The sequence below is a fragment of the Erpetoichthys calabaricus genome, chromosome 11, assembly GCF_900747795.2.
Source record: "Erpetoichthys calabaricus chromosome 11, fErpCal1.3, whole genome shotgun sequence".
NCBI lineage: Eukaryota > Metazoa > Chordata > Cladistia > Polypteriformes > Polypteridae > Erpetoichthys > Erpetoichthys calabaricus.
This window is the reverse complement of record NC_041404.2, coordinates 36,752,213-36,762,977: the sequence shown is the minus strand read 5'-3', so window position 1 is coordinate 36,762,977 and position 10,765 is coordinate 36,752,213. Positions and strand designations below refer to the sequence as shown.

Below are 10,765 nucleotides of genomic sequence, written 5' to 3'. Positions count from 1 at the left end.
TCTGTCTATCTGATATTAGCTGTTAGATTTTGTAATCTAGCAATTGTAAGTGGCTTATATTTTGTTCTGAGGTCTTCACTTGTGACAATCAATTTTGTACCCTTGTCCCGTAATACTTGTTTCCTACCCAGTCCCCCAGATTGTTTACTAGATTATGTTAACCTCTTTAGTAAGTCACTTTGGATAAAAGCACATGCTAAGCAAATACATGCAAATGATGTAGCAACATTCACCCAGTGTGCTACTACTGGGTCATCCTGGACAAAAATAAACACTATGAGAAACCAGTTTAACGGAATACTCAAGTAAAAAATGATATTTTTTATGTTACTTAGCACATGTAGCTTGTAATGATGACCGAGAAAAATGTTTTCATGCATAATGGATAGAAAAATGTTTATGATATAATAACAGTCATTGGTGACCAGTGCTGTATAATGGCAAACAATGTGAAAAAACTTATGGGAAAAAACACACCACATTACAATGCACAATGCCTGTTATCTAGTCATATGCTCAAAATATTCAAAACACATTCATTTTCCTGTAAAATATTGTTAAACGGTTACTTCTGGGAAAATCGGCTCACATCATAAACAAGAAACACATTCCCTGTAATAGTGTGCATTTGAATGGAAGAGCCGTCTCTAATCTTCAGTCACCGTTCAAGAGTCCTGTTCTTAGGAAAGCGAATGGAAGGGTAGCAAAACCTGCATGTAAAGCACCATTCAATATGGATATAGAAGCTGAAGAAATGACCCAGGAATGGTATTTGTGTACAGAGTGTCCTCAAAGGTGGTTTGTTGCAATTTGGAAGTCAAGCCGAGTCATGGGCAAAGTCTCTCTTGCCCTCAGTCAATTTGATGACCGATAAAAGACATCTGATGACAGAATTCTCAATTACAATCCACCCTAATAAAAGGATAATGTCCAATTTATGCTTCAGTATCTTGCACAGCCTGACATGCACCTCTTCAGAAATGTGACTAAACAAAACATGTGGCCTCCACTTCCACATATTGTCAAGATTTATACCAAGTATAAGTGACCGCAGTGCTTAGCGGAGATAACATTGAGCAGACTGATCAAAGATGACTTCATCACAGCTTTCACATGGCCATGGTTATCATGGTGGGGTTTATTTATGAGGGACAATCAAAAAGTTTTGAACTTTGAATATGAAATGGGTAGTCTATTGTGCAGATTTTGTTCGCTGCCAAATATTAGCTCTAATCTATTAAAACATGTATGCTTCATGCATTTGAGGTTTATAGTGTAGTTTTACTGTTTCAGAAAAAGAACTAAGCATCACAACAAAACCAAATTCCTAAAAATTGAGAACATTACACCTTTGGAGATTCATTCCCATGTAGTCTTTGTGTGCCGTTCATAAGCCCAGTCAAGAGATGGGCTGCTGAATTCTGTCATGGCGGGGTATCCCTTGTAAGTGAGGCCCAAAAGGCCCAACTAGCCTTCAAAAATGATGACAGAAGGAAAGGATGTTACAGGGGACAGAAATGAAGAGTGACAGTGTGTGACACAGCAGGTGCTACAGGTCAGTTTAACAGTTCAAGAGGAATAGAAGTGTGTGTGTGACCTTACAGATTTCATTTAGTAGTGAAATAAACATACAAAAAAGAAAAACAAATATAAAATTTTATTTTACATTGTGGCAAAAATATTTTACAATTCCCTTTTTTACAGTCTGTTAAATATATAAATAATTTACAGCTTCAACTAAGACAGTAAAAAACAAACCCAAATCACAAACTGAAGAATACTTTACCGTCTTACATTGCCAAATATACATTATATTCTTTTTTTAAAAACACAAACACCACACAAATTCAGTTACAGCCTCACTCGTTAATTCTGTCATCCCGAGAACAATACATCTGTGAAGTGGTATACAACCTCAGTATTTAGACAAAAAAAAAAAAAAAAGTTATTTCACCGTTATAAAAATAGAAATTGCATCCCCCTAAAAAGTTACTTGTTTGTTAAAATACACAAGGCTTCTTTGCTGGAAAAAAGTAGTACAAATGGAGCCGTTTAAACTGTATTAATGGAAAAGACTATTTTAAAGCTTTTTAAAATGATTATTACAAATCTGATATAAAGTAAATCCAAAACAGCTTTTAACATCACTTTTATTTAATTAAATTCAGTCAAGATTTGCTGCACCCTATATAATGATTTTTGCTAATTGTATACTTTTTCAACTGATCTGCATGCGTGCAACAACAGAAAAATAACAATGCGTAAAAAAAACAATTTTATGATGGTTTTAAGTAGAAGACCTCAGTAAAATAACTAATTTAATGTGTTGAACATACTGATCATGTACCATGAGTGACATGTGGTACACTTTGAGCAGATGTACACTTTTTGTACTTGAGATTAGAAAGAATTGATATTCACATGTGTAGGTAAAGTTCTCTCAGTCATTTTAAATTTAAACACACACACACACACAAAAAAAAAATTCTGTCTTTTTTAAATATGCTCAAGTAACACAAATTCAAAGACAATTGATGAGACCTCTCTGATCATTTGCAGTGGCTTTCCCCACACCATTAAAATATAAAATGGTTTAGAGTGACACAGACTGGGAGCAGTTTTAGAAAATAGATGACTGGAATGAGAGGAGCTCACCAGTGAGTCGTAGGTGGCCCAGTGCTAAATATGACGGAATTGAATAGGAAATCCATTCCAGTTTTTAGGCTCACACTACACATACTAGTATAATTTCTGTAATTTAGAAAAATAAAAGTGGTATTTACTTAAAAATACTTGCATGTTACTTTCAACAGAATAGTTTACATTAAGTTTTATAATGTTATGGCATTATATTTTAATGTATTTTTTTATGTTGAGAACAAAACACAAACTACCAAATGGGTGAAATTTTAACATGCTCACAAAGGGCTACAACAGCCTTAACTACAAAGAAAAATGGAAAACTTGTACCTTCTTAAAAAATTCTTTAATGATAAATGCTCAGTAAAGATGGTGGCTAATAAGCACAATAACACACATGCACTTCATGAATACCCTCAGGGTTTTGCCAAGGTAGCGATTCCACCTGTGGCAAGAGAAGTGGGTGTGCTGCCACTAGCCACCTCTATCTTTACTTAAAGCTCTGAGGGCAGGCCATAGATGACCTCTGACCACGCCCCTGGCCCTGACCAAAGCCCGCCCCTTCTAGGATGCTTCCTGTATCTATGGAAAATGCTGAGAAACTTGTTGGTTCAAGAGTTGTGGTTACTATGGCGGCTTACGCACAATTGCATAATACAGATTTTTGACGTCTGTATTGTATACTTGTATGAGTAACTGTTCTACTGCAAGTAAAAAAAAATTCTAAAGCTTGTTACTTTATAAAAAGTCAAAATTCATTTAGCAGTGAAACAAAATGTCTTTGAAGTGACTAAATAATAAAATTAAATATTCAAAATTCAGTGAAGCCAATCTACTTTTTGACACAAACTTCTGAGGAATATTTTCACTTGGTAAATACCAAAGAGATTGACAGTGTTTTATCAAAATAAAAGTGATGTTAAAAGAAATTACATTTTTCATATCAGAAATATGCAGAATCTAAGTGGAAAAAAAGTATAAAAATATAGGAAGAAATTTTGAGGAGAATAACATGGCAAGGGAGTGTAAGCTGATATAAAAAATATAAAATAAATTTGACAGAGATTTTTAAAACAGTGCCTCAAACTTGAAGCAGAATTTTACAGTCTCTGTTCCTGTCCTGCAAGGCACCAGTACATCATTTCAAGTTTAAAATTACAAGACCCTCGCCCCTCACCATAAGACATTTCATCAGCTGAGCAAGCCAGTCCAGAACAAAAAGTTGCATCTTAAAAAGTTCTGCTATTACAAATTATATACAGGTTTATATTTTCTACTTTATTAGACTCCATTACATTATCAACTTAGTCATTTGTTTAATGCAGAATACCATGATTAAATATTTAAGAGATTTGTAAAAAGAAATCCGTTTTACTGAGAGCTTTAGAAAAACTAACAAAATGTCTACAGAATTGTACTGGGGGCTGGTGTTGATTCCAGCGATTATAATTGTTATCTTTGAGATGTTTTCTTTACCAGTCTATAGCCCTGACAAACAGAATTCAAAGCAGCAAATTGGTCAGAAAACAAGTGAAGCTTTAAGACACACAGTATTGACCATTAAATAAATTACAACATTATTGTCTACATTAAACTATATCTTATAACAAGTTATTGTTTTAAAATGTTTTTGGCATTAAAGCGCTTAACGTTAAAACAAATTCTAGTAACACACTTTATTTTGTAGGATATCCGTGATACTATGAAAATAGCACTGATTGCTATTTAAATAGTCTTTCCAGTATCTAATGTTTAATGACCCACAAACAGATGAAAGCCAATTACAAATATCGCTAAACCGTCTATGTAAATGTACGATTGTGGCAATGTCAATTTATTATAAAAGCAACTGATAATACCAAGCAGCTTGTTCCAATTAGTCTGTAATGATAAAGTAACTTTTGATCCATTACAGTATGCAAGATAACTTATTTCTACATGCAATTTTAGTGGCTTCTAAGTAAATGGTTTCAATAAGTAACAGAAGTTACATCATTATATGAAAAATTCTCAGTGAAGTTGTGACTCAAGATCTTACATGGTTCTGCATGTACTGAAGCTCATTATCTCTCTATATTAAAAATAAAGGGAGAATTAAAGGTAAAATATTTATTAATTAATAAATTATGACACTTTACTGTTGCAGAATCTAATGTGCAAAAAACCTCATAAGTACTATTGGATTACAGGCATTCTGAAGCATTATTTATACATAACAGAGTAGTCTTTTCATTTTTTTGTTGTTTGTTTCTTAATTATGGAATCAATTTTGGAATAGAGGTGCTGCAAATTAGTACTATTGACAGGTTACTGAAAGTTAGTTAAGGATTAGCTTGAAAACAAAAAAATGAAAATCATGGAATGTGCATACTAATTTAAATCTGAGCATAATCCTAATAAAATATCTGCACAGCACATAGTCAAATACATCTAAAATATTTAATTTGAATATTTTACATTTGAAAGTCATAATTTTTAATATCAAATATTTTTAGTGCAAGTTTTTCCCCCTTTTAATATAAACACCTTTGACCCTATAATTCCTCTGTAACAAAATGTAACATAAAAACAGCACCTTTTCACTTGTATAACTTTTTGTAATACATTTGAACTGAAGACTCAGATATACTGAATAACATTATCTCATTATAATGGCACTTGTCAAGGGATGGGATATATTAGACCACAGGTGAACAGTCGGTTCTTAAAGGTGAAAATGGACAAACCGTAAGGATCTGCGCAACTTTGACAAGGGCCAGTGACAGGGTGTTCATGGTATGCAGTGGTTAGTACCCACCAAAAGTGGTTTAAGGAGGACAACTGGTTAATCAGTGACAGAGTCAAGGGCACCCAAGGCTCACTGATATGTGTGGGGAGCGAAGTCTAACCCATTTGGTTAAATCCCACAGAAGAGCTACTGTAGCACAAATTGCTGAAAAACTTAATGCTGGCCATGACAGAAAGGTGTCTGAACACACAGTACATCACAGCTTGTTGTGTATTGGGCTATAAAGCCGCAGACTGGTTAGAGTGCCCATGGTGACCCCTGTCCATGGCTGAAAACACCTACAATGGCCACGTGAGCATCAGAACTGGATTACTGAGAAATGGAAGAAAGTGGCCTGGTCTGATGTATTACTTTTTTTAGATCATGTGAACAGCCGGGTGATTCTGCATTGTTTACCTGGGGAAAAGATGGCAGCAGGATGCACTATGGGAAGATGGCAAGCCAGCAGAGGCAATGTTCTGCTGGGAAAATTTGGTCCTGGCATTCATGGGAATGTTACTTGACATGTGCCACCTACCTAAAGATTGTTGCAGACCATGCACACCCTTTCATGGCAACTGTATTTTTTGATGTCAGTGGCCTCTTTCAGCAGGCTAATCTGTCCCATCACAATGCAAAACTTAATGGTTTGAGGAACATGATAAATAGTTCAAGATGCTGAGTTGGCCTCCACATTTGACGGATCTCAATCTGATCAAGTAACTAAGAAAAAAAAGTTGATCCATGGAGACCACACCTCACAACTTACAGATGTTAAAAGATCTGCTGTATCTATTCTGGTGCCAGACACCAAAGGAAACCTTCAGAGGTTTTTTGGAGTTCACGCCTTGATGGGTCAGAGCAGTTTTGGAAGCATGAGTAGGGCCTACACAATATTAGACAGGTGGTTTTAATTGTGTCGCTGATCTGTGTAAATGTTCTGTTGAAAACTCTGAAAAACTAAATAAATAAATAGATGAAATATTTCAATATGAAATATCAGTTTATAATGCCATTTCTTTATGAGACAATTTTCTTCTTGCATGTGTGTTTTAGGATGAGAATATTCATCTTTAAACCTAAAACATATCTAAACTGGCTTGCTCAATGAATGAAATACACATCATAGGCTTCAATAATAAAAGAATCATATTACAAATTAACTATATTCCCTGTAAAGAAATATAACTTTTCAGATTATTCAATTTCATAGGAAAATATAACACTAAATTAAACACTAAGAGTTTCTGTTAAACTCCTCAAGAACCGTCGAGTTTATTTTCTCAAAAATCCATTGCTGAGTTGAAGATGAAGAGTCACAGCTATTCATAAACACACGCTTGTCCGTTACACTGCAGTCCATGCAACTGTTGCTGACTGGATGATACAGTGACTTGTCCTAGAGAAGCAGAGGATAAAGTAAGTAATTAGAAGATATTTATTTTATTTACCGAAAACTGCCTACTTTGCTCAGGCGGTCTCTATTATATATGAAAAATAAATTACTCTGAATACATTCACTAGCCAGCTTATAAAATATTAGTATGTACAACACAAAAGCAAAACAAACATTAGGATCTTGCTATTTGAGAGTAATTATTTACAAAGTATCTTATCTACATTTACAAATGCATGGTAAATATAATAAATTGTATTTAGATAGCACAGTATAAACAATGTCATCTCTATGTTAAAATAGAAAATATACTAAAAAAGCCACTAAAATAAGAGTTGTACATTAAAGTAAAAATAAATAAACAATATAAAATCATAAAAAACACACTGAAAGAGCTAAGTCTGCAATGGTCATTTAAAAATAGTCAAAGATGACTTCTGTATAGACTGAGGCAGGCCAATGGAGCAAAGGGCTTGATTATGCATTTTAGCCAGCTTTGTCCGTGAGACAACCAGACAGTTAGAGGATACAGACTGAAGAGAGACAGCCAAAGTGTATGGAGTAAGGAAAGCCCCCCCAAGATATGTGAGTACAGTAGTAGTAAGACGCTTGTATAGGAGGAACAGAACCTTATATTGTATATGCACAGGGGTTGCATAGGAATACGTTTGTGTATTAGTAAGCATACTTGCAGCACTATTTTGAATGTACTGTAACGTCTGGATGGTCTTTTAGGGAAGACCAATTAACAGAGTTGCAATAGTTCAAACAGGATAATATAAAAGCACGGATCATCTTCTCAGCATCTTGTGTTGACAGAGATGATCGGAGTATGGATATATTCCCGAGGCGATAGAAACATGTCTTAGACACTGAGGCAGTATGGCTATGAAAAGTAAGAGTGGGGTTAAACACCTAAGTTTGTAACTAAGAAGGATTGTGGAATCATCTTGCCTTTTACTGTAATGTGAGTGTGAACATATTTTGTTATCTAGCATGAAGTACCCACAACAGTGGTTACTGTTTTATCACGGTTTAGTTTCAAACAGTTTTCCCTCATCCAGCACTGGATGTCATCCAAGTATGGAAAAAAAAGCCAGAAAAGAATACCCTGCTTTATCTGCTAAATGGGTAGCACCATAGCCACTCCAATTATGCAGGCTTCAGTGACATGTTTAGCCCATACAAGAAACTTAACCACATCCAAAGGCAACCTGAGAATACTTTCTGCATGTATGGATCCATACTTGTGGGAAAAGGAAAATGACATTATGTTGCTATCAAGGAAGACACCTACATTTGTCTAGACAGCTGCCTGTGCACCTCAATTTTTTTTACATGTTCATGTTGACTGAGGAAGAGATGCAAACATTGCACAGGAACGTTTTCTACAAGTGGCAGCCTCAGCATATGTGCAAACTGCAAGGCAACTATTCACGTATGAAAAGACAAGTACCTGCTTTGTGTGAACATGTAAACGTTTGCTGAAGTACGCCAAGTGCAGTTAACAGACTGCACAACTATCTAACTTACAAGTACATCAATATGCTTGTATTCCAAATACTTTAGAGCAACATAAACAGACAACTTATTGACACATTTTCAATTAAAAAGTTAAAACAAACCTTACAAGCACAACCTTTTTCTATAAAATATATCCTTGTATTTTCTTTGCTATTAAGCAGAACTTCTCTTTATAGTAAATAATGGTTATTATATAATTACAGGGATGTGACCATAGATTATGAACTGCATCTGAAATCCTAATACCTAGCATGTACATGTAAATTTCACAAATATGAATCAGGCACATATATTCCTAAGCAGCGTATAGGATAAAGCTAAAAGTCCAATGCATTTTATTACTACACATATTACAAAATACATTCCAATAGATGGTGCATCACAAACGTTAACACTTAAATGTTTACATGTACATTTATTTGCTCAGCAGACACATTTACCCAAAGCAACGTACAAAAGAGGTCAACATAACTGAGTAAACATCTGTGTGGGGGACTGTTTGGGAACAAGCGTTACAGGACAAATTATAAAATTAACATCACAAAGGAAGAGCTCAGAACAAAAAACAAGTGAGTTACAATTAATAGGTTAGAAAACCTAATAATAGTTGGACAGAAATTCAGCCAATGTTAATGTAACTGCTGGACGCAAAGAAATCAGCTTACATATATACACCAATGATACATGTACATAGAGGAGAGAGGCTGGGAGCATGCACTGATGCAGTGTGTTGCCACACCCACCTCACAGCGAACAACCTCAGGATTCCAAATTAGGACCCAAGTGCAGCTGTGCAAGAGGTGATGCCTAGGCACCACACTAGTTTGAATGGAGTGGAACGGTGAGGGTTTTTTTTTTTTTTTTTTAACCTTTTTTTATTTTCTCGTATATGAAGCATAGGGAAAGTATTGTAATCGTCTAAAATTTCAACCTCGACATTTTGATGAATCTCGACGTTTTAGACCTCCGTGTCCGAAAATACCATTTTTGGAATTATGTCTGTGTGTATGTAAACACAATACTTTGGAGTATGCTTTCAGTTAGGTCAACCAAATTTTGCATACAAGTATTTGGTACAAAACATAGATTTCTATCAACGTTTGAGCTATTTCCGCTAACTTGGTACTTTTTTTATTCATGCAGCTGCAGAGTCCGATTTATTCAACTTTACTTTTATAATAATTGTTCAATATATTATTAATTTAATTTGATTTGTTGTGGATGGTTAATTAATGTACATGATTTTAAATATAATCATTGTCTTGCGGTTTGCTCCTCAAATATCCATCCCCATATCTGAGTATATGAGAAAGTCTAGGGGAGACTACCCGCAATTTTTTATAGACAGTGGCTGGAGTGCCAATCCTGCCACCAACCCCAGTGTTTTCCCTGCAAGATTGAGGACCTTCTTGCAGGGCTAGATACAGGTTAATGTCATACCAGGCTTTGCTCAAGGGCCCAATGGAGTGAAATCACTTCTGGCATTTGCAGGATTTGAACAGGCAGTCTTCTGATTGCCGGCACAGATCCCTAGCCTCAGAGCCACCCCCCCCCCCCCCCCCCCCCTTCTACAGTGGTGTCAAAAACTATTTGCCCCCTTCCTGATTTCTTATTCTTTTGCATGTTTGTCACACAAAATGTTTCTGATCATCAAACACATTTAACCATTAGTCAAATATAACACAAGTAAACACAAAATGCAGTTTGTAAATGATGGTGTTTATTATTTAGGGAGAAAAAAAAATCCAAACCTACATGGCCCTGTGTGAAAAAGTAATTGCCCCCCTGAACCTAATAACTGGTTGGGCCACCCTTAGCAGCAATAACTGCAATCAAGCGTTTGCGATAACTTGCAATGAGTCTTTCACAGCGCTCTGGAGGAATTTTGGCCCACTCATCTTTGCAAAATTGTTGTAATTCAGCTTTATTTGAGGGTTTTCTAGCATGAACCCGCCTTTTTAAGGTCATGCCATAGCATCTCAATTGGATTCAGGTCAGGACTTTGACTAGGCCACTCCAAAGTCTTCATTTTGTTTTTCTTCAGCCATTCAGAGGTGGATTTGCTGGTGTGTTTTGGGTCATTGTCCTGTTGCAGCACCCAAGATCGCTTCAGCTTGAGTTGACGAACAGATGGCCGGACATTCTCCTTCAGGATTTTTTGGTAGACAGTAGAATTCATGGTTCCATCTATCACAGCAAGCCTTCCAGGTCCTGAAGCAGCAAAACAACCCCAGACCATCACACTACCACCACCATATTTTACTGTTGGCATGATGTTCTTTTTCTGAAATGCTGTGTTCCTTTTACGCCAGATGTAACGGGACATTTGCCTTCCAAAAAGTTCAACTTTTGACTCATCAGTCCACAAGGTATTTTCCCAAAAGCCTTGGCAATCATTGAGATGTTTCTTAGCAAGATTGAGACAAGCCCTAATGTTC

General features: G+C 35.8%; 1 protein-coding gene across 1 annotated transcript in view; it reads right to left on the bottom strand.

Annotated features, from left to right (window-relative positions):
• Positions 1 to 5,775: 5,775 nt before the first annotated feature.
• Positions 5,776 to 10,765, bottom strand: part of LOC114660319 (polypeptide N-acetylgalactosaminyltransferase 10-like) — a 112,814-nt gene continuing 107,824 nt past the window's right edge. Inside the window, exon 12 of the mRNA XM_028812941.2 lies at positions 5,776 to 6,806. Coding sequence (XP_028668774.2) covers positions 6,645 to 6,806 — 162 coding nt within the window. The 3' untranslated portion in view covers positions 5,776 to 6,644. The remainder of the gene's footprint in view (positions 6,807 to 10,765) is intronic.